Source organism: Erpetoichthys calabaricus, chromosome 5 (assembly GCF_900747795.2).
Source record: "Erpetoichthys calabaricus chromosome 5, fErpCal1.3, whole genome shotgun sequence".
NCBI classification, from domain to species: Eukaryota; Metazoa; Chordata; class Cladistia; order Polypteriformes; family Polypteridae; genus Erpetoichthys; species Erpetoichthys calabaricus.
Genome location: NC_041398.2, coordinates 179608337 through 179634570, shown reverse-complemented (window position 1 = coordinate 179634570; position 26234 = coordinate 179608337). Strand labels below are relative to the sequence as shown.

Sequence of the window (26234 nt, the reverse complement as noted above, 5' to 3'; positions counted from 1 at the left end):
GGAACTTCAGTTTTAGGAAATTTATCAATGGGAAGCTGTTCTTTTTTCCTCTTAGTTTCTAGTTTTAGAGCAAAGAAAAAACATGCGGCCAAGAGGACTATGTCTAGTTACATCTTTTGCAGGATGTGTTTATTCCTAGATATATTTAAATTTGTAACTTTAAATTGTATGTATGTATGCCTAGCACAGAGTTAGGAAGAGTATATTATTTGGAGATTGATTTTTCATGCAATATTTGTAAATGCAAATGCAAAATCCTTCTTTCAATATTACATTAAGTAATCTAAAAGTTTACTGCTGTGTAAACACTGGTATAATTTTTAAATTAATCATAATTGCATTAACATTTTACAGTGATGGGAAAGTATAATTGATGTATATATATCTGAGAGTTTTGATCTTAAGCATGTGCAAAGTATTACATACATAATAGTTTAATATTGACGCTAAATCAATGCACCAAGTGTACTAAATTTTTAAATGATTTTTTAACTCTTGGATGGTTCCTGTAACTAAAGCAGTTAATGTGGATAAGTAGGAATCGAGGAGAACCTGCAAAGATATAAGATACTAGACTCCTTTTTTTACTGTAACTCATATCAGGAAAGAGTGAGTAATGGAATATTCAATCAAAACTCTTTGTCTGTCTTTGTCAGCCTAGTAGGGCAAATGAATGTATTGTAGGTAATTTTTCCATGTGCAATCATTTCTTGTCTCAAATGAATAAGAATGTGACTGTATCTAATCTACTGTATATAACTAAAAATATTAAAGAACATAGGCACACTGGAAAATTTCATTTAGAGTTTTATTAATTATTCCTACCACTAGAAGAGAAGAGAAGAGAAGGTAAGGTAAGGTAAGGTAAGGTAAGGTAAGGTAAGGTAAGGTAAGGTAAGGTAAGGTAAGGTAAGGTAAGGTAAGGTAAGGTAAGGTAAGATAAGATAAGATAAAAGATAAGATAAGATAAGAACTTTATTTATCCTGAGGGAAATTCTTTTGTCATATACATGCTCAGTGCAACAAGAGGAATAAAGATAAGGTAGTAAAGAGTTTAAAAAGAACAGTAGTAATAGTGCAAACAGAATAACAAAATAACTCTAAACAAATTAACAAATAACTATAACTAATAGTTTGTATTATAACTGTATAACTAATTTCTGCAAAGCAACAAACAACTATAACTAAAACTATAACAGATATAATAAAACAACAGATTATTAGTGCAAGTGGTTATGAAAAGTGACTTAGTGTTTGTGCCATGAATAAATGAGATAGCAGCATGTGATGATGGGATGAAACAAACATTCAGTAACATACAGATGAGTAAATAAAAAACCGAATGAGACCTAATGACAAAATTCTGAAAAAGATCACCTACAGAATGAGGAAGAGTTATACAGTCTTATTGCCACAGGTAGAAAGGATTTCCTGTGGTGTTCGGTTCTGCATTTGGAGGCAATGAGTCTTTTGCTGTGTGTGCTCTGATGACCCATCAAGGAGGCGTGCATGGGGTGAGAGGGGTTGTCCATGATACTGAGAAGCTTTTTCAGCATTCTCCTCTCAGACACCTCCACCAGGTTCTCCAGTCTGACACCCAGGACAGAACCAGCCTTTTTAATCAGCTTGTTCAGCCTGTTGGCATCAGCTGTCTTCAACCCACTGCCCCAGCACACGGCTGCAAAAAACACCACGCTCTCTACCACAGAGTGATAGAATATAGTCAGAATTTTCCTACAGACATTGAAAGACCTGAGCCTCCTCAGTAGGTAAAGCCGGCTCTGCCCTTTCTTGAAAACCATGTTGGTGTTCTTGGACCAGTCCAGTTTACTGTCAATGTGTACCCCCAGGTACCTGTAGTCCTCAACCACCTCAACATCCGTTCCTCTGATGGTGACAGGGGTGGGAAGAGGAGCCTGCTTCCTAAAGTCCACAACCAGTTCCTTTGTCTTTGTGATGTTTATCTGTAAATGGTTCAGCTCACACCACTCCACAAAGCTGTCCACCACACTCCTGTATTCATCCTCCTGTCCATCCCTGATACAGGCCACAATGGCAGAGTCATCAGAGAATTTCTGCAGGTGACATGACTGAGACCTGTACCTGAAGTCAGACGTGTAGAGGGTGAAGAGGAAGGGTGATAGGACAGTTCCCTGCGGCGCCCCCGTGCTGTTCAGGATGCTATCAGAGCAGCAGCTCTTCAGCCGGACATGCTGTGGTCGATTGGTTAGATAGTCCGTAATCCAGGCTATCAATTTTTAAGTTTGAAAAATCCTTCTTAATGCGTCCCCAAAGTGGAATAGAAAAATGTTGCATCAAGTTATTAAAGTATTGTGTGGTTGATTAACCTAGACATAGAAATTAATAAATGTCTATTTAAAAAAAAAATCGTTTTTTAAAACAGATCACACAATATCACTTCTAAGACCAATATTAAAATTGAAATGTCAAGAAGCTGCTGATACCAATCCAAATCCAATATTTTTTTATTTAACAATTACAAAGTTTTAAAAGAAATATTTGTATCAAAGCACTTCACTTACGATGATGATATGAAATTACTATGTTTAAACTGCTCAAATAAACACTCTACTACCCTTCAGAAGATAACAGAATAGCATTACTTATATAAAAAAAAAAAAACTGCTGCTTTGTTTTATGCACTTGAACTAAGACAAGAAAAACATGAGTTAACATTTAATTAATGAATTAATTCACATGTACATACTGTATATGAATTTCATATTAACTGCTTTACTCATGGTATGTCTAATTTAAGATTTTATAAATTAGAGTAGAGGAAGCAGTAGAATCCTGCACCTTTCAACATGCAGTTGGGATGCATTGGGGCTAGCAAAAGTCAACCTCATAAATTGAAGGTGATGACTTCAAAACTCTTAAAAACATTTTTAAACACTCTCCTGAGTCATTTCATGTCAAATCAACCAATGCCCCACATACTTCGGACTCAAAAATTCTGGAAAAAATACCAGGTGTACCTATCTTAGTCAGGAGACACCCTGAAATTTTTTTTTATTTTTAAGATCAATACCTTCCTTGGTAAACAGGCTGTGTTGATTTTATCTGGCCTCATTTTTTCATCAGATTTCCCCAATAGTAATGAGTGAACAGCATGGAGTCTGTGGCTCAAGAACTAAACTAATGTGCACGCTGGCACATTAATTGGTATAGTACATGACAAAATTCAAACATTTGGTCCAGATGATCCTGCATGGTCAAAACAGCCCCTTGAAACTGACCAAAATTTTATTTTAGTTTTTGGCTTAGTTATGTTTAGGCTTCAGAAACACATATTTGTAACCTTTTAGACTTTTGATTTTTTTTTCCTTATTCAGATAACAATATAGGCTTTCTGAAAAAGCAATAAACAGAAAAGTAACTATATCAAGGTTTGAACAGTAGACCTCTCAAATCCAAAAAATTATTTTGGATTTCATTTTCAGACCACCCTAGCGGCATGTTGGAATGTGTAGATATTATATTTTATATATATATATATATATATATATATATATATATATATATATATATATATATATATATATATATACAGTGGAACCTCGGTTCCATAGGAATTTCTTCCATAGGATTGTATGTAAATACAATTAATCCGTTCCAGACCGTAGAAACTGTATGTAAATATATACATTTTTTCAGTTTTTAAGCACAAATATAGTTAATTATACCATAGAATGCACAGCGTAATGGTAAACTAAATGTAAAAACATTGAATAACACTGAGAAAACCTTTAACAACAGAGAAAACTAACACTGCAATAGTTCGCGCTATAGTGCTAGGAACCGCTCTCGCTAAAAACACTTTTTTTAATGAGTTTTAAGCACAGGGGAAAAAAGGAACATTTGAAAAATCCGTAATTTAATAAACCACCAAGAAAAGTAACACTGCAACAATGCAGGCTACGAACCGATCACCGGAAACATAACTGAAAACAAAAACAAGCCTTCTCTAACTTATGCGTCCCTCAATCGCTCTGTGTGTGTGTGCGCGCGTCTCTCTTTTGCGAGCCTGGAGCGCTCCTGTGTGTGTGCGCACGTCTCTCTCCTACCCCCCCCCCCCCCCCCCCCAGCCTGTGTGTGTGTATGTGCGTGCGTCTCTCTTTTGCGAGCCTGGAGCACCTGTGTGTGTCTCTCTAGCGCGCGCCTCTCTCTCCCCCGCCTGTGTGTGCGTGCGTCTCTCTTTTGCGAGCCTGGAGCGCCTGTGTGTATTGTCACGCTTGGGTCACAGATTTGCACAGAGACACAGGAGGTTGTAGAAAAAAAGGAACTTTATTCAAAGCACTGCAAACAAACATTTGTCTCTTTTCAACAGTTTAAACGTGCTCCATGACAAGTCAGAGATGACAGCTCCGCCAGGAGCACAGATTGTCTGAGAGAGAAAGAAGGAGAAGCAAGCAACCAATTTAACAAACTGAAAGAAGCCCTGCAGGCTTTTTAAGAAGGCGGAGCACCGCACGAGAGGCATATTACGCGACAGAGCCGGCAAGAAGGGAAAGGAGGAATGTGAAGGTAGTCTGTCCATGTTTCTTAGGGGTTTTCCCAGGGGCGTCTGTATTCTCTGGGGGTGCGATCAGCTTTGCAGCTCACAGTGTGTCTGTCTAGAGCGCTCCTGTGTGTGTGCGCACACGCCTCTCTCGCGCGTGTTCCTGTGTGTGTGTGTGTGTGTGTACAGCCCTCTGTCTCTTGCGCTGCCTCTGTGTGTGTGTGTGTGTGTGCGTGCGCGCGCGCTCTCTCGCTCGCTGCACAGGAAATGCACAGGGAGAGAATGAACATCAACAAACCGAAAGGGAACCTGGCTTGTTCGTAAACCGAGTGTTTGGTCGTGAACCGAGGCAAAAGTTTGGCGAACTTTTTGGTCGTAAACCGAGTTGTACGTATACCGAGACGTTCGTGAACCGAGGTTCCACTGTATATATATATATATAAAATATATATATATATTTTTTTAAATTTCCATTTATTTTTCATTTTCACCTTACTTTTCATTTGCAAATATTTCATGTTTTTTTTCATCCCAAACATAGGCTGGATGTGCCATGTGTCAATAATGTTGAGTTTTGTCCTATCTCATGTTGCTCAATAAGGCATGTGATTCTCCATGGCCAAAAGAGTACCTGGTATACAAGAATACCACTGTTACATCCCTACAGAAGATGGCAAACTCAAAGTCATCTGAGTATCTGATGAAGTCAGTTAATTGACTGTTCGAACATTCACTGCTGAAGCAGCAGCTCAGATCCTGCCCTCGCATAATCACACTCCTGATAGATCAGATTGCATTCCTCACATTAGACCAGTGTCCTATTGGAGACTATGTTGAGTGCATCTATGATGAAAAATGTTGGATTAGTGTGATTCATGACAAGAGCTAAGCAGAATCAGACATCCTGAGATGTCTTTCCATTAGCCACTTAGAGACAATATTTTAAAACGGACAGTGGGAGGCAGAGATGCCCTACACTCTGCACTTTGACTGAAACAGAAATGAAATGAGTCACATTCCTGCTGCTGCAATGCCAAGATGTTAACATTTCATTATAACTAGTGTTGTATTTAATGATATATTAAGCAGCTGTTGTTTACAGTATGTGTTGTGTTTAATGTGCCTTTTCATTAATTTTACACCAAAGTTAGTGATGAAGAACGTGATGATTATCATTGTTGACAAATTGTGAATTTAACCCATGTTTAGAAGAATCAGAATCAGCTTTATTGGCCAAGTATATGTACACATACAAGGAATTGGACTCCGGTTTAGAATGGAAAAGAAAAATGAAAGAAAAAGAAATAAAAGTAAAACATGTTTTTTGAGAAAGAAGGGTCCATGTAGGATACAGGAAAACAATTTAAAAAATGTCTGGACATTCCCACAGTGCATTAAGCTGGTCTGAAAATTAGACCCAAAATGATTTTTTTTTTCACATATGAGAGATCTGCTGGTCAAACTCTGACTCAGGTTCTTCTTTGTTTATAACCTTTTGAAAAGCCCTGTGTATTTGTGTAAACATGGAAAAAAATAATCACCAGGCTTTATCAGTTAAAAGTATACTTTCTGAAAGGCTAAACATGGCAAAGCCATATCATTTTTGAAGGTCTGCTCTTACCAAGTGGTGTCATCTGAACCAAACATTTTGATTTTGTTACATACTATACCTATAAGGTACAGTATGCAAAATGTGAGCCTGCTAGTTGGTTTAGTTCTTGAGATGTGGTCTTGTGAAAATGATGAAAAAATAAAGTTGTGTTAAATTTGACACCCCTCTCCCCTCACAAAATTGGCTGTATCTTGGAAAGTATTGATTTTACATCAATATAATTTTACAGGGTGTCTCCTGGATAAAATGGGTGCACCTTGTATTTTTTCAGAATTTTTTGAGACCGAACTGTATGGGATTTCTGGAAAATTAGTTGATTTGACAAGGAATGCCCCTGCCACAGACAGATAGACATCCTGTTAATTTAATAAAAGCATAAAATATAATCAGTGTTTCTTTGTAATTAGAGTTTAGCTGCTGCGACTACTGCATTTAAAAACTGTGAACTTTAAAATCTCAAATCTTGAAGTTTGGATTGAATTGAAAATTCACAAAACTGCTTTCCTTCAAAGTTCTAAATGTGAATGCCAAATGTGATCATCTGAACAGTTTTTTTAGATGTTATCAGTAGGAACTCTTTAGACTATTGATTGCCAGATGTCCATAAAATTTTGCAATAAGTACTTCATTCAAATTACAGACAAGACATAAACTCATGGGCATAGAAATTTTTTTCATCAAAAGAATATTCCATCCATAAATTAAATTAGAAGAAAGTAACAATCTTTTCAGAAAAGTAGAGTTAAGCATTACCTGCAAATTGATTATACCTGGAAATGTTTTAATAGCAATGGCATAAGGAATATGCAGAAAGATACAAAAAAAAGAAGCAAAACATGTTGAGTTCATATTATTCATACACACAGGTTTTTCAGGCCAAAACATAACATGTTTATCTACAGTATGACATTAAAGTCAATCTCATATCTATATAGTGTGGTATTTTTTCACATCAAAAGCGTTTTCTGCATCTAGAGAAAACACCATCACTTTATATTCTGATAATTATGTGATATCCATCTTACTAAATAGCAGGGAAGATTAGAGAAAGTGTGTGCCTACGATAAACTCAGTCTTATCCAATGAAACCTAAAGGCAATACATCTTCTGTATGACAGGAAAGTATTGGTTTTAATCCATTATGATTCTTAGTTAATTTTGGTGTACTGGGTGGTAAGTCCTGTTAAGGAATCCATTCATTGCACCTTAGTGTTTCTAAATTTAAATGAATAAAACACTTCGTAATGTTCCTTAAATACCGTAGCCGTGGAAATATGAAAACAAGTCTTGACCCATCTGTGTTATTAATTTTCAAAAGATTTATAAACTTGCCTCTGTTTCATTTGTATACTAAAATTTTAATTTGCCTTTCCAGACGTTCATCGTTCCTGTTTATATGCCTCATCACAGTGTGAGAAAACAGATGCACAAGATGAAATATTCTCCATATACACTGTTTCTTTCAGTATATGAATTATGATATTATTTGGTATCTGTGGTATGCCTTAAAATATTCCTGCAAGGATATGCAAGGAATATCCTGGACAGAGTTAGTTTCAATAAAGAAATACATCTGTAAGAACACATTTAATAAAGATATTGTCTGAGAGTAGGAGTGCCTTAAGATGCTATGAATGGAAAAGATACATTACTTCCAGTAACAAAGGAGCTAATCACAATTAGATAATCAACTAGATCAAAACAAATTATAGCTAATACAAAACGTCAATCTTGTGACACTGTGATGCACTAGACAAAAATATAAAGTAAAAAATGTACTGGTGAAAAAATATCTTGCTATCTAGCTATTCATTTTTCTGAGTCTAATTTATTCATAACCATAACCAAAGTCTATTCCTGCAGCACAGCAGAAACCAGTCCTGAATAGGATGCCAGTCAATCATTGAGCACATTCACATCAACATATCAAATTACACTCACCAGTCCCCAATAGTAATGAGTGAACAGCATGGAGTTCGCTTTGCCACAAATTTGGCAAAAAATCATGGAAATGTTTTGAGTACTTCACTGAACTGTAGGAAATGCATTGAAGTCAACGAATAAAAAGGAATTGAACTAGTTTTGAATGGACTGTAATAGTGCAATTGTCTTTAAAGTGTCCCTGAGTGTTAGAAAGTGTCTACCAACTATGCTGGACTGATAATTGTGGCTTATTATTATGGTCAAAAATTTTAACCGAGCTATAACGCAGCAGTGCCAACTGATAACCAATGTGCTACCATGCCTAGAGCAACAAAAGACAAAGATAGAACAAGAGCCACAAAAAAATATAACAAATGACAACAAACTAGCAATAAGTAAAAAGTATATCATTGCGCTCACAGAGTTCCAACATTTAGGACATTGATTTCCTGTGTCATGCAGAATTTTTTGAGGTTGAACTTTAGCCAGCATACACAAGTCACAAGGCATGGTGGTGTCCGCACAGCTGGAATATCTTTTGTTTCTGATATGTCTGTGTAGTTGCTCTGGCCTTTATTTTTCCATTAAGAAGATAGGGAAAAATAGTCATTAATCTTTAGTTACTATTATTACTTTTCAGGGTCTCATTTGCTTTCTAACTTAGGGGGTGGGTACTTCTGTAGAGGAGAGGTTTCAGGCTCCTTTAAACTTTGTTTTGACTGCTGCTATGCCTTGTGGCTAATTGCATATGCATTCAGAGCGTGACCACTTCCTTTACATGGATCTGGAATGTGGTCGGCAACAGGACAGGGCCTTCCAGCCACAAGATCTAGAAGACTGGTTTGTGTTACTGCACTATTTCATACTGGCAATTCTCTGTTAGAGCCTCTGAGTACTGGCACAACCTGTGATTCAAGGAATCAATGTTAAATACTCAAGCAGCTGTTCCAGTCACCATCTGATCATCTGCTCACATAGTCAGGAGCAATAAATGTTAATCCAGCAGTGCAACAGAAATACAATGAATCTATGCAGAACAAAGTATTTTCATTGTACTCATCACGGTTAGCTAAAGTACCCCTTGAATAAAAATACTGCGAGCTTGTCAAATGTATGCAGGGTGCAAATTAGTTGGAGTACCGATAGGAAAGAGACACCACACAAAATTCTGCGCATAGCTGCTACAGCTCTATAATGTCATACTGGCTTTGCTAAGTATAATGAAAAAAAAAGTTTGTATAAGCTGGCCATATGGCACATTTCCAGGAAAATGTTCAATAAACAAGGTCAATGGTGAACACAGCATATTTGTTGCGAAAAACCCTTTGGCAAATTTCCCTGATTAATCACTATTTAGCCTAACACATGTGCTTTTGGGATACGAGAGAAAACTGAACATCCAGGGAAAATTCTCCCAGACATTGGAAGAATGCCCTAAATCCACTACACATAATACATTTTTTAAATTGTTATTGCTGTGAAAAAACTGAATAAATACTCGTTTGTGAGATCCAATGTTTACCAATAATCACCACCACACATAAAAAACAACAGATACGGGAAATACAAATCATGAAATACATGTGTATAAGTAATTTAAAGGGTCAATATTCTTTAGAAAAATAAATCTTTTGTCACACATACACATCAGAGGGTAACCTTTCATGTTCTTCACAGGTAGGTGATGCTGAGAGTGGGGAGCTGCCTCCATTAACTACCTTGTCTTCTCTTTATTCCGCGGCATGGAAACATTGCCCAGTAAGGACAACTAACTCCTCTCCTTCTGCTCCCTGAGCTATAAATTCAAGACCACCCAGAGGAAAGGCGTCACATATGGAGTAAGTGACCTAAGATAGGACCTCCACCAGTTGACTGACAAGAGCCTTACAAGAAGCCTTAATTACCCAATCATTGAGAGGCACCCTTATTTTGTTTAAATGAGTGTTAAAACACCTTCACACATTGTTTTATTTGAATAATTTTGACAAGTAAGCAGGGGCAGCCGGCTTGACACCCTAAAGAGCTGCGATTGTATCGACCAGTAATTCCTCAGATGACCTCAATGTATACAGAACTGACTGACAGAAGGAAAAATTACACACTATCACAGCCCGTTAATAACACCAAAACAATTACATAAAAAGCATTTAGTAGTAAAATGTAATTTAAATATTAGATCTGACTCTTGCTAAATGTTCTTTCCTAAAAGCTGCCAATATTAGTCAATCTCATTTTCATTATTTCTTTTTATATATTAGAATTGCATATTTTATTTACTTACAATGTTCATGGCATTTTGCAAGTGTTTCCAGGTCATCCACATGGTAGTAATCATAACCAGATGTACCAAGAACTTCAAATGGTAGATAACCTATTATAGGGGGTGCCCTAAAAAAGGAACACAAATTAAGGTAAACAAACCAGTTTGCTAAAATACACATATTACACAATTTATGAAAATTAATTTAATATCACAGTGTCCCATAAATATGAAGTGTAAATGATAACCTCTCAGATTAATATTTACAAGCAGCTAATTGAACTTTAATTTTAGGGGTATCTAAATAAACAGAAACCAACAAAAGTTTTTTAACCTTGAACTGAAAATAAGATTACATCAGATTATGGAAATATGCAAAACAAGGAGGCACAAAGACAAACCTAATGCTCAATATCATTCAAGATTTTAGTTTTTATTTTGTACAGTATTTTTCTTCCTCTACTAATGCTAACATTTCATCGCATGCCTCTGTAAATCATGCAGAAATAATCTGAAAACAAACATATAAATTTCATTTCTAATATTTTAATATGGGAGAAATCTGTGATTACATATCACATTTTGCTCTGATACCATTCTGCAGTTATTCAATTTCACATACACAGTCTTTGCATTGATAGAGACAGCAATAATGAGAAGAATTTGAAATGTTATTCAGGTAATTTAATATCAAAACTATGACAAAGATTAGATTTCTACCTCCAAGTTAAGTAAGAAAACTGAAACATACTGTTCTAATACTAATACTGAGTTTATCTATTCAATTGTGTTTATTATTTTGTGTTCTCACATTTTTCTTAATTTTTCCATCAATAAATTCATACTGTGTGCATTATTCAAGAATAAATGCTGAATATGTGCTCCTGTGAGTGAATTTTGATAGGGATCATTTATAAATTCAACACAGATATTCAAAACAAGAACTAGTGAACTGTCCATGTACAATTTTAAAAGTTATAGTGGAACCTCGGGTCACGACCGTAATTCGTTCCAAAACTCTGGTCACGACCCGAAGTAATTTCCCCCATAGGATTGTATGTAAATACAATTAATCCATTCCAGACTGTACGAACTGTATGTACTGTAAATATATATATATTTTTAAAGATTTTTAAGCACAAAAATAGTTAATTACACCATGGAATGCACAGCGTATTAGTAAACTAAATGTAAAAACATTGAATGACACTGAGAAAACCTTGAACAGAGAAAAGTAACATTGCAAGAATTCACGCTATAGCCTTACGAACCGCTCGCTGTAAACACTTTTTTATTTTTTTTAATGAGTTTTAAACACAGGGAAAACATGAAAATCCGCAATTTAATAAACAACCAAGAAAAGTAACATTGCAACAATGCATGCTACGAACCGATCGCTGTAAACACTTTTGTTTAATGAGTTTTAAGCACAGGGAAAACATGAACATTTGAAAAATCCGTAACTTAATAAGCAACCAAGAAAAGTAACATTGCAACAATGCATGCTACAAACCAATCGCTGTAAACAGAAGTGAAGTGGAGGTTACAATCCAATAGAAAAAAGTCTTCATTAAATACAATGAGGTTAAAACAATGCTTGAATCAGTCTCTTTAAAAACAAGCCAGGTGCATTCTTTAACTGCCTTCTTGGCCTTAGGCGGCCAGCTCTCTCACTCTCTCTCTCTCGCTGCACAGAGAGAGACTGAACATGTGCGAAAATCATCGGTGCGTACAAAACGGAAGGGAAACTGGCTTGTTCTTCACCCGAGTGTGTGGTCGTGAACAGATGCAAAAGTTTGGTGAACTTTTTGGTCATAACCCAATTTGTACGTGGTCCGAGATGTTCAAGACCCGAGGTTCCAGTGTATTTATTTTTTAAGTGGGGTTTGTGTGGTGACCCTCATTGTGGGAGAATCATCTTTACCAAAAGGTAAGTGCATAGAAGACTATATACCAATCTGTCACATTATTAAAACCACTGACAAATGAAGTGAGTAATACCGATTATCTTGTTACAATGGCACCTGTAAAGGGGCAGAAAATAAAGTCAGCTTTTGAAGGTTATGTTTTGGACAAGTTTAAGGATCTCAGCATCTCTAACCAGGGTCAAATTCTGATGGCTAGACGAATGGATCAGAGTGTCTCCAAAATAGTAACTCTTGTGGAGTGCTCCAATTCAGGGCTGTGGAGTCGGTAGATAAATCCTTTCACTCCAACTCCTTAGTTTCCGGTACTTCTGACTCTGACTCTGTATTTAATATGCTAATGCATTTTCCATGTTAATTGAAGGAAAGCAACATACATGTCATTTAACCACTTAACTACTGGATGGGAAGCTGACACATCAGGCCATAGCACACACCTACACCTACATCATTACATTTGTTTACACTCAAATGAACTTGTTAAACACATTATATCTGAAATAAAATTAGAACACTTTTTGTAATGTACCATAATCCAGATTACAATATGTGAATGTCAGGTTGTATAATAGCTCAGCTGAACTTCACACTAGTAGTAACACAACTATGCACTGGGCTTTATTCTTACATCAGAGAAGTACTTAATTATGACTATTGTTTGTGAAATGGGACATTTGAACTTGCTGTAATTTTTTTCATTACAATTTAAATTTATTAGGAGCCGGAGTTGGTACATTTTTGGTGACTCTGACTCCAACTCCAGGTACCCAAAATTGTCTCCAACTCCAACTCCGACTCCGAATCCACAGCCCTGCTCCCAATATGCAGTGGTTAGTACTTCCCAAAAGTACTCCAAGGAATGACAACTGGTGACAGCTTCATGGGCACCCGAAGCTCATTAATGTATGTTGAGTAAATGCTACAACGTCTGGTCCGATCCTACAAAAGACCTACTATAGCACAAATTGCAGAAAAATTTGATGCTGGCCATGAGAGAAAGGTGTCAGAACACATGGTGCATCACAGATTTTTGTGTATGAGGCTGCACAGCCACATACTGGTTAGAGTGCCCTTGCTGACTCCTGTCCACCACCGAAAGTGTCTAAAATGGGCATGTATGTATTAGATTTGGACTATGGAGAAATGGAAGAAGGTGGCCTGGTCTGATGAATCACGTTTTCTTTTAGATTTTATACATATATTATTTTATTGGTATTTCTCCAGTGTAGGTATTTCATGTTTTGCACCTTACACAAGAAGGATGTTCCAAGAAGTAGATATAACATGACTTCAAACCCCACTCGACCAGCAGTCTATGTCATTTATATTTCTGTTTTTAATAAATGGAAACAACTTTAATTTACTTTCCTTTTACTAAAACAGTATACATAATGCATACAACTTAAATATACCTCAAAATCAACAATAGACTACTTATTAAAATGAAAGACAGTGATGGCAAAATGTTACATATTTAAAACTGAAAGTGTCTTTCTACTGAGAACATAATATTCTGAACCACTGGTTAAGTGATCAGCTAAATGTACAAATAGCAATGAAATGTCACTATTATTTTTTGTGTATTCATCAACTTTCAAAAGCACAAAGCAAAACTGTCTTGCTACAATCTCACTTTGTATATTGTTAAAAATAACAAACACAACCTATTATTCAAACGTTTGTCACTTTTATGTGTGTGCAAAGTACAAATCTATAGATTGTTCAGAGTAACCTTAACCTGGTGTTCTATAAACCTTTAAATTACTTGTTGACCTGTTCCAAGTATGTCATTACTTTCAATAAACTTATAAAAGGCTAAACTAAACAAGGATTTAACTTCAACACATGCTACAAGTTCAAGTTCACTCTTTGCTACATTCTCAGCTATGATTTGTTTATTATGTTATTTTAAAAAAAAAAAACACTCAACAGTAAATTTATTGGATAAAAATAAGTAGCAGGCAGTGCTGCTGCCATTAAATACTTAGATAACATGTATTTTTGGTTTCCAAGAGGGTTCAGGTAAAATATCAGAGTTCAACGTAAGCAAGTATGAATATGTGCATGACTGTGTTCTATAATGAATTACCAATCCCTTGAAGGGTTGGTTCCTGCTTTACCTCCATTACTTCTAATATAACTTCTATAAGCTCCCTGTGACCGTATACAGGATAAAGCATGTTGAGAAGATAAAAAAAAAAAAATTGAATAAAGTATTTTTATTAAGATATTTAAATTACTAGCATTTACTTACCGATGGTCCAAGAATAAAAATTTCCACTCTAGACTGTGTCTTGAGGTGAATTCTTCATTAGGTTCTTCCACAGTGCACATTTCCTAATTATCATAAAATATGCAAGTGCAAGAAATGTAATATATTATAATAAACAGAAACTACAACCAGAAAACCTAAATTTCCTAGTAAGATACAAGTTAATTTCAGGAGAGTGTAGACTATGTGTTTTAGCAAGAGAGCATGCCTGTTACTGAGACATTCAGCAGTAACAACAGTGTACATGTCTCAGTGAACACAAACCTTCAGAAAACCTTTGATTTGGATTGTTTTTGGAGTGTTCCTAATCTTCTTCCATGTGGTAAGATGAAGCGATTAGCCATTCAAAGTTAATATCACATGTGGGACAATGGCTGTATTTGCTTGAAATGATCATTTACATTTCTGCTTCATAATGTGTTTTGACTCTAAGCTAGATTACATAGTAACAATGACATGACTGAAGCTTTCTACTGACAATAAATACAAAGATTGCAAATTGCAATCTTAACAGTTATTATTCATTAAGATCTCTTTTCTTCTTGTTCTTAAACATCAATGTCTCCTAGTTTACATACACATTTCTTTAGTGTAGCTTCTGTTCATAGACACTTCTTTGTAGCTGCATTACTAAAAATGAAAACTGAAATTCCCAGCAGCCTCAGGTGTATTGTGCTGTTTGGAAGCTTTAGCTGTTGTTGTGGAGAAACAAGATGAGGCACTGGATTTTGTAAGAAGCTGGCAGGATCATTATCATCTTTTGTGTTTGCACCACTTTCATCATTGCAGCATAACATTTGGATTACAATTATATACACCACGAGGATTACAGTTGTCATTAGAATTGTGTGCTAGTCCCCTACAAATCTTTATGTAGCAAGGTAGGATGAAACTTTACATAACATTCAGAAGGTTGTTCACGCATTTCATTATTCACCATCATTTGCATTTCTCAAACTGGAGTGCTCAGATTGTACCAAGAGTGCTAACCGTGGAATTGTTTTGTGCCTACTGTTTCTTTTGTATTTGAGTTAGTTAAGCAGTTATTCCTGTTGGGGTTATTAAATTTCAGTACAAAAAAAAAAAACTATCAAAACCCTGGATCAAAGAAATTAATAAAAATGTTAAAGCAAAAATAAGTAAACTTCACCAAAATTTTAGAAGTATAAATTAAAAATTCTGATTGAGAAAATTGATAGGATATCATATTATAGATGACAGACCATAAAAGATCATACAATTATTTTTACGTTTTAACAATATACATTGGTGAAATGCATTTTTATTTTTAAAATCTGTGATCAATTTCAACTTATTTTTCCCTTATAATCTCAAAATAATACAATTATGTTACTATTCCCCAGTACATGTCTTTATTTAAAAACCATCCACGCAATGAACATTATTTTTCCTGCCTAGAACCAGATATTGTTGGTGTAGACTCCACAAACCTATTTATGGAAAAACAAAGTTCAGAAAACAGTTGAAGTTATTCCAATGCTCTTCAGCAGATTCAATTTATATTAATTAGTGGACAGATCTGTATGTGCATAAAATGTTATGGGTATTACACTGATTGCATGGTAACATGAAGTACTTTTCATTATGAAAGGTGTGACAGAAAAAAATTGAATCAATATTGAAATTACATTCATATATCAACAATTAATCAGCTACTATGGCTTTTCTTGGTGAAATACAGTGAATTAGAAGTATAATTTTGTAAAAGATGCAACATATTTAGGCACAAAAACAAAGACAGTAGTCAGGAGCACAATAATAAAACGAAACTGTAGCCAAGAAACAAATCTTGGAGAAGAAACTCATTTAATTGTAAGTGTACCTGATTTGTATGAATTGTGCATGATTTCATTTGGGTCATTCTCAATATTTTCACTCTGTTTATAGTATGATTTGTTAGAATAACTTTTAAACTTAAAGATGAATCAGTCTTCATGTAAAAGCTATAGTGTAATTATTCAAAGTAATAAAACATGATACAGTCTATACTTATAAACTTATCACAGTACAGAAACTACACTCGTTAAAGTAGTAAATGACTTGCGGGTAAATGCAGACAGAGGCCATTTATGTGTTCTCATCCTCTTAGATCTGAGTGCTGCATTTGACACCATTCATCACAATATTCTTAGAAATCGCCACAAGGCTCTACCCTGGGTCCGCTGCTCTTTTCGATCTACATGCTTCCGTTAGGTCAGATTATCTCGGGGCATAACGTGAGTTACCACAGCTATGCTGATGACATGTAGCTGTATTTATCAATAGCACCTGATGAGCCCAACTCTGTTGTTTCACTAACACAATGTCTTACTTGTGTTTCTAAATGGATGAATAGTAATTTTCTCAAACTAAATAAAGAGAAAACAGAAATTTTAGTGATTGGCAATAAAGGATACAATGAGGTTATTAGAAATAAACTTGATGCATTAGGATTAAAAGTCAAGACAGAGGTAAAGAATTTAGGGGTAACTGTTGACTGTAACCTGAATTTTAAATCGCATATTAATCAGATCACTAGGACAGCATTTTTTAACTTAAGAAACATAGCAAAAGTTAGACCTCTTATATCACTGAAAGATGCTGAGAAATTAGTTCACACTTTTGTTTTCAGTCGACTAGATTACTGTAATGCACTTCTCTCAGGACTACCCAAAAAAGACATAAATCGTTTGCAACTAGTGCAGAATGCAGCAGCTAGAATCCTAACCAGGAGAAGAAAATCCAAGCACATTTCTCCAGTTTTGATGTCACTACACTGGTTACCTGTGTCATTCAGAATTGACTTTAAAATACTGCTTATGGTTTAAACACAAATCCTTAAATAATCTCACTCCATCTTATACATCGGAAAGTCTGACACCTTATATTCCAAATCGTAACCTCAGATACCCAAATGAGTGTCGGCTTAGAATTCCAAGAGCTAAACTTAAAAGAAGTGGTGAGGCAGCCTTCTGCTGTTATGCACCTAAAATCTGGAATAGCCTGCCAATAGGAATTTGCCAGGCTAATACAGTGGAGCACTTTAAAAAAACTGCTAAAAACTAATTACTTTAACATGGCTTTTTCATAACCTCATTTTTGTTTAATCCTGATGCTATGTATATTCAATTAATCATCATAACTATTCATGGTGGCTCTAAAATCCGTACTAACCCTGACTCTCTCTTCTGTTTTTTTTTCCCGGTTTTCTGTGGTGGTGACCTGCGCCACCACCACCTAATCAAAGCACCATGATGTTCCTACATTGATGGATTAAAAGCCAGAAGTCCATGTGACCATCATCATCAAGTCCTTCCATGAGAACCCTAAATGCAAAGAGGACTGTTTCATTTATGTGAGGTAGAATGCCCAGAGGGGGCTGGACGGTCTCATGGTCTGGAACCCATGCAGATTTTATTTTTATTCTCCAGCCGTCTGGAGTTTTTTTGTTTTTTCTGTCCTCCCTGGCCATCGGACCTTACTCCTATTCTATGTTAATTAGTGCTGTCTTATTTTAATTCTTACTTTGTCTTTTTTTCTCTTTTCTTCATCATGTAAACCACTTTGAGCTACATTATTTGTATGAAAATGTGCTATATAAATAAATGTTGTTGTTGTTGTATAAATGTTGTGCAGCACCTGTCACACACATACACTAAAAATGATCTTGTAGTGGTCAAAACCACTATGAATCACAACATTTATAGTGATGTGTTAGATACAGATTGCATGTCAACCCCAACCTGCCTTTGAACCCCTTCCTGCGATGCACACACACTACACAGATGGTAAAATTAATGTATACAAAAAGAGGGACCCAGAGAAACAGAGCAGAGAATCATGTAAATTTCTTAAAGAAAGGTTTCGTAATGTACAGTCATATGAAAAAGTTTGGGAACCCCTCTTAATTCTTTGGATTTTTGTTTATCATTGACTGAGCTTTCAAAGTAGCAACTTCCTTTTAATATATGCCATGCCTTATGGGAAACAGTAGTATTTCAGCAATGACATTAAATTTACTGGATTAACAGAAAATATGCAATATGCATCATAACAAAATTAGACAGGTGCATAAATTTGGGCACCCCAACAGAGATATTATATCAATACTTAGTTGAGCCTCCTTTTGCAAATATAACAGCCTCTAGACGCATCCTATAGCCTTTGATGAGTGTCTGGATGGAGGTATTTTTGACCATTCTTCCATACAAAATCTCTCCAGTTCAGTTAAATTTAATGGCTGCCGAGCATGGACAGCCTGCTTCAAATCATCACATAGATTTTCAATGATATTCAAGTCAGGGGACTGTGACGGCCATTCCAGAACATTGTACTTCTCCCTCTGCATGAATGCCTTTGTGATTTCGAACTGTGTTTTGGGTCATTGTCTTGTTGGAATATTCAACCCTCGCATAACTTTAACTCTGTGACTGATGCTTGAACATTATCCTTAAGAATTTGTTGATATTGGGTTGAACTCATCCGACCCACGACTTTAACAAGGGCCCCAGTCCCTGAACTAGCCACACAGCATGATGGAACCTCCACCAAATTTGACAGTAAGTAGCAGGTGTTTTTCTTGGAATGCGGAGTTCTTCTTCTGCCATGCAAAGCGCTTTTTGTTATGACCAAATAACTCAATTTTTGTCTCAGCAGTACAAAGCACTTTGTTCCAAAATGAATCTGGCTTGTCTAAATGAGCACTTGCATACACCAAGAGACTCTGTTTGTGGTGTGAGTGCAGAAAAGGCTTCTTTCTCATCACCCTGCCATACAGATGTTCTTCCTGCAAATTGCGCTGAATTGTAGAATGATGTACAGATACACCATCTGCAGCAAGATGTTCTTGCAGGTCTTTGGAGGTGATCTGTGGGTTGTCTGTAACAATTCTCACAATCCTGCACATATGCCGCTCCTGTATTTTTCTTGGCCTGCCAGACTTGGGTTTAACAGCAGCTGTGCCTGTGGCCTTCCATTTCCTGATTCAATTCCATTCCTTACAGTTGAAACCTCTGAGATAGCTTTTTGTAGCCTTCCCCTAAACCATGATACGGAAGAATCTTTGTTTTCATGATCTTTTGAGAGTTGCTTTGAGGATCCCATGCTGTCACTCTTCAGAGGAGAGTCAAAGGGAAGCACAACTTGCAATTGACCACCTTAAATACCTTTTCTCATGATTGGACACACCTGTCTATGAAGTTCAAGGCTTAACGAGCTAATCCAACCAATTTGGTGTTGCAAGTAATCAGTATTGAGCATTGACATGCATTCAGATCAGCAAAATTATAAGGGGACCCAAATTTTTGCACAGCCAATTTTTTCACATTCGATTTAATTTCATACAACTAAATACTGCTTCACTAAAAATCTTTGTTCGGAAAACACCCCTGTACTCGGATGTTCCTAGGAAATGAAACACATACCACTGTTATCTTTTTTTGTTGAAAGTAGAGTGAATTATTATGCAGGCTGATAGGGGGCTTCCCAAACTTGTTCATATGACTGTATATTCTGACTAGCTGAAATACCCAGCATTGCCCAGAAGGAAAAGAAAGTCAGTCAGTCAGTATCCGACCCGCTATATCCTAACACAGGGACATGGGGGTCTGCTGGAGCCAATCCCAGCCAACACAGGGCACCAGCCCACCACAGGGCGGGCACATACACACACACACACACACACACTAGGGACAATTTAGGATCGCCAATGGACCTAACCTGCATGTCTTTGGACTATGGGAGGAAACCCACACAGACACGGGAAGAACATGCAAACTCCATGCAAAAAAAAACTATAAAAATAAATTAACAAACAAAGTCTCACTAATGTCCTTGTGTTGCGGTCTTGTATGTATGCTATCATCCATTTGCTCGGAACTGGCCAACTCTATTTAATTTGAAAAGCAACAGGGTTGGAATGTGACGTCAGAGTCTCTGGTTACTATATACATGTGACAGAAAACCGCTTTGCGGATCAGTGTGCACACTTCGATGTTTGATGAATGGTTTGATGTGGTGAATCAAAATGCCGATATACAGATGCATTGGTGGTGGTTTTATATTGAAGCGTCGCATATTCTCCATCGTAATGACACGATATATTTTATAAGTCTCACATACCATCTTCTGTGCCGTCTTTTTTTCTAGGGCTTCCTCCGGTACGGACAGGAGCAGCAAACAGCAATAGATTGCCACACTGAGCACATTAAATGTATGATATTCCAACTCTCTGTACATTTAGAATCCTTAGATTTATACTTGATATCACTTTCATGATGAAATGCTTTAAAGTATGTTTGTTACATTTTACACATAAATCTGTAATTTTGTTTAAATAATGAATACTGTTAATAATTACACACATGGGGTGACACGGTGGCAGAGCATTAGCGCTGCTGTCTTGTAGGGAGTCACGTCGCTGATATTCCCTGCCTGGAGTTTACATGTTTCCCTGCTGGGTTTCCTCAGTGTGCTCCGGTTTCCTTGCTAAGATATTCAGATTTGGTTACACTAAAATGACGCCAGTGTATGTGAGTGCTTGTATTCACCTTGCGATAAGCTGATGCCTCATCCAGGGATTGTTTCTGCCTCGTGCCCAGTGTTTGCTGAAATGGACAAATCTCTGGACTGATGGATTTAATCATTAAACATACTTTTCAGAGATATTGCGGTAAGGTGTCATCGGAATTTAACGGGTGTTCCAGGCAATTCACAACATAGCGAAGCTGAACCTGTTCTCACCGTGATAATATCTCGAACTGCCACCTGCTGGATTTCTCCAGATTTATGTAAAGTACGCACACAAGTATAAACAGTACAATGCTTGTGTAGCAGAAGTGTCTGCTGCAGCATGTGTCGTGTCGCGTGAAGTATAAACCTGGCGTTAGGAGGTTTCCTTTTGCCGGTGTGCTTGACTCGCTTGCGTATCCTCAGAGCTGGAACCCTCACACTGATTCTACGTCTCACTTCCAGACCGACAGACACGCACATTTGCACGTCTAGAACTCTATTTAATTTCAAAAGCAACAGAGGCGAGGCAGCGCTCAAACCTAAAGAATGCTGACAGTCACCTCCAGTTCGCCCTCTGGTGGTCGTTCCGAGTGTCAACTGAATGATAACATGCATACAAGACGGTAAGCTCACCCCCCATCCTACCCAGAAGGGGGTGGGTTAGGGCTGATTTCACCCTACAGTATTTTTAGTTGACCAATGAGGAACATGTGTACCAAATTTCATGAAAATCGCTACAGCCGTTCGGACATGATACTGGAACATACATACATACGTTCTATATATATATATATATATATATATATATATATATATATATATATATATATATATATATATATATATATATATATATATATATATATATATCTATCTGCGGTGGGTTGGCACCCTGCCCGGGATTGGTTCCTGCCTTGTGCCCTGTGTTGGCTGGGATTGGCTCCAGCAGACCCCCGTGACCCTGTGTTCGGATTCGACGGGTTGGAAAATGGATGGATGGATATATATATATATATATATATATATATATATATATATATATATATGTCATAGATTATCTGGCCACCTCCAGACTATGTAGGGTTTCTGCGCTCCACTGAGGCAATCTCTTTTCTTGCTTCAAAAAGCTCACACCTGTAACCTCTGCCATAAAGCTTGGGCTCTGTTTTCCTCTTCCTTTCCCTCCTTATCAGGCTTTTTTTTCTCTTCTTTTTAAAAACAGTACATCCGTGTCCATTTCCATGGCACCCTCCCAGAAATCGCTGCAACAGACCCATAACCTCCCAACTTACATATACCCAATACACCCATCCTAGGCCTTACACTGTTATCTATATGTGCTCAGACAGAGACAGTCAATGTCAATTTATTTATATAGCACTTTTAAAACAACAAAGGAATGCTGTGGCCAAAGTGCTTCACAATAATAGAAGAAAAAAAAACTTACAATTAACATAAATAGAAATAAAATAAATAATAAATACAAGTAAAGTTATGTAATCACAATGAGGAAACCATCAGTATTACTGAAGGTCACGGAATGCAAGTGAATAGAAATAAGTCTTTAATCTTGTTTTGAACAGTTCAATTGTAGACGACTCCTTTATGTAATGTAATGAGGTAAAGAGTTCCACAGGCGAGAAGCAGCAGCTGCAAAAGCCCTGTCCCCCTTAGTTTTACGCTGGTATGAGGGACAACAAGCAACAACTGACCAGAAGATCTAAGCACTCTAGATACTGAAGTCCTCCCTACACTTTTGGCACACCTGATACACATGTTGTACTTTAGACAAGTCCTGTAAGCCCAGGAGCAAATGAGTCCACTGACTTTGGTCTGGAGCAATACATATCATACCTGTTGACTCAAGGATCCGTGACAACACTTCTGGGACCACATTGCCACATCCTTTTCAGTAGAACACCCTAAAGGTGAAACCCTGGAGATGCAGTACCCATCTAGTCAATCGGGAGGAAGTCTTGGGCTGATTAAATATCCTGGTCACGGCACTGTGATTGGTGTACACTTCAAACTCAATCCTTTCCAAAAAATTACGCAATTTTTTCACCACCAAACATTCCTTCTTAGAGGTGGAAAAGTTTACCTCAGCCCCACCTTTCAAGAGGCTGGCCTTTTCTGGTTCCACTTCAACTCCCTCTGCTGACACTATTTGGCTCAAGAAATGAATGTGAGGTTGAGTAAGGCGACATTTATTTACTTTTAGCATAAGGTGTATCAAGGTGTATTGGCTTCCCATGTTCACCACAGCATCCAGTATCCAACCCCTTACCTGTACAAGGACCACCAAGAAGGGTAGTAAGGAGGAAAAAACAGAGAGTCCAGCGTCTGCCGGGCTACTCCTTATTTTAGTGGATTTGGAAGATGGAATCTTTCTTATACTATAATGTACTTTGTTCCAGTAATCCTTGGAGAAAGCTCAGTCCTGCTCTTCAAGCGAGCCTATGTTTACTAGCCCATCAACAGTAGTTACCACCCTCTCAGTCCCCCCGCCATGCCATGCCTTCAGCAAGCGGCGAACTATCTCCTCTTCCTGCATCTGAGGCTGCACTTCAAATACAGAGCCTGACAGTCGTAAGCAAAGTCCTGGATAGACTGATTGGGCTGTAGTACCATGGACAGGAATTTATTCTCAAATTCTGTCTGGTAATCCTCCGGCAAAAATGCTTCAAGGAATGCTGTTTTAAAGCTGTACCAACCCCCGATCATTTTCCTGCTAACCTGCCACCAGCTCTTCCCTGAAGCGCTACATTAATCACCCCCAATAGTTCTTCTTTGCTCAGGGGAATGACCGATAACCAACTTCGTAGAACACGTCGAAGCATTTTTATGTCCCCTGTAGTACAGCATGTGGGATAGCGGGTCTGCAGCTACAACAAAATATGGCAAGGTTTTAAATCCATAAAGCCATGTCAATCTCCATGGGAGCAATTAGACAGTTGTGGGGAGTTAATGAGATAGTTGGGGCGAGATCCTGCAGCATGTGATTAAGGCGCTGCACCCACGGAGGTGTGTGTGTGTGTGTGTATATATATATATATATAGATATATACATACACACACATATATATATATATGGGCCGGCACAAGGGTAGAGATAGGAGATATAAAAGATGTAAAAGACATGAAAGAACGAGATAGGATGATGGAGGTTAATAGATGAAGGGCAGTCAGAGAGAGATGATCGGGCCACCTGTTTGGAGAAGGCAGCTCGAGCTGGGGCTCCGGAAGGAAGCACAGGCTAAGACGCTCTAGGGGCTGGTTCACCCCACTGACCAAGCGTGTACAGTGGGGCGAGCAAGACATAAGACCTCCCAATGGATCCGAGGAGCGTGAAGGAAGATGGGAGGTGTGCCGACCTTGGACAATCTGGTTGCACAGTGTGGCGGCAGCCAAAATGGGGGTCGGCAGAAAGGAGTTCATGCTGCAGACACTCCGCCGGCAACACCTGTGATGGATGAGCCGGGGAGACAGAAGGTGGTGGGCTGCGATCAGGTGAAGAGGATTGCATTTTAACCTCTATTTTAACTGATTTATTTATTATGGATTTTATCTCTACGTTTCACTGATTTTATGGATTTGATTTTTTTTTTTTAAACATTGTACAATAGATACTTTTGGTTTTACTTTTGTTTTGGATTTTTTTTTTTTTAATAAAAGTACCTGAGCATTTTACACCATCCCCTGGTGTCACTGAGATTTGTCCTCATTTGTCAGTTCATCTTGGTCATAACTATCGACGGAGTTGGTTCAATAGACACCCATGTGGGAAAAGGGAGTCTGTAAAGGACCGGCATCCTCGCACAGTACTCACCAAGCTTAGGAAACTCCACTCGAATCACTGGTTTTAAGTGAGGCATGTAGCTGGGACAAATATGTGACCCCTACAGGAGGGTTGAATGCGCTTGAACAGTACCAAACAATTGTAAACTGTTGCATATTTCTCTATGGAGGTGCTCTTTCCACAGCTGATCTCACCTTTTCAAACACTGCACAATACCACACTGTAGTTCTCTTCTGATGTTCCACATATTCCTTCATTTGTTCGTGCATTTATTTATGAGGGTTCCGATAGCATCCTCACAGGATAGAGTGCTCTCAATCACAGACGTGAGCCGCTGATCAAGCAAATCCAGGCAGCCGGCCAGTTCATTTAATAATGACAGACACCCATCGCTCTCTATTTCCTCCTGTCCTTGAGGGTCATCGAGGTACATAGATCACAACAGGCTGGGCCGCTCCCGCCATGCTGAAGGTACCCTGACCATAACGTGGCGGCAGTCTGCTACCATGTCTTGACCCAGAGAGTCAAACGGCTCCACGCTAGCCTGCCCTGGCTGCACTAAGGACATTCTTAATGGTGTAACAAGAAACAGGTTTAAGACAGAAATAGGTTATGACTGTTGATCCTCAGAATGGACACCACTCTGTGCCGATTGAAACCACTATGATTCACGTTTATAGCAATGTGTTAGATACGGATTGCATGTCAACCCCAAACTACCTTCGGACCCCTTCCTGTGGTGCAGACAGATTATATGGATGGTAAAATTAATTTATACAAAAAAAAAGGACCCAAAGAAATGGAGCGGAGAATCAAGATATAATAAATCAACTACATACAAACTCAATAACAATATTCCGATTCCGTAACTGCATATACCTTTCCCAACATATGCAGTATACAAATAACACTAAAAAACACGAACCCAAAATAACTCACAATTTTCACCCAGTTTTGTCTCTTTGTAAAATAAAACATCCACAATGCTTCCAAGTCTTCAGACGTTCTATCCCAGAATAAAAGATTTTTATTTGCTAACTCAATCTCGATCCTCTTAACTGTGTCCACTTCTTTTGGTATACCGGGAGCTTTTCAAGGTGGCCACTTTGAACAGCTCATGCCTGTAACCTCTGCCATAAAACTTGGGCTCAGTTTTCCTCTTCTTTTCCTGCCTTTTCTCGCTCTTTTTTTTTTTTAACAGTACATCCTAGAGATCTCTGCAACAGACCCATACCTCACAAAGGTCCTCATTATTGATGTAAACCCAATGCGGCCATCTTAGACGATACCTACTTTTCTATTTGTGCTCAGACAGCAATAGGATTCATACATAGATACCCTTACATTCAAGCAAGCCCAGAAAATATGCTATTCTACATACTCTAAGTAAGTTCTCCAGTCATTCTTTAAT

General features: G+C 37.6%; 1 protein-coding gene across 4 annotated transcripts in view; it reads right to left on the bottom strand.

Annotated features, from left to right (window-relative positions):
• Positions 1-26234, bottom strand: part of clocka (clock circadian regulator a) — a 154622-nt gene that overhangs the window by 43577 nt on the left and 84811 nt on the right. For all 4 annotated transcript variants that reach the window (XM_051928594.1, XM_051928596.1, XM_051928595.1 and 1 more), the window contains exons 10-11: positions 14497-14579; positions 10339-10445 (exon numbers count right to left, since the gene is read on the bottom strand). In XM_051928594.1, coding sequence (XP_051784554.1) covers positions 10339-10445; positions 14497-14579 — 190 coding nt within the window. The remainder of the gene's footprint in view (positions 1-10338; positions 10446-14496; positions 14580-26234) is intronic.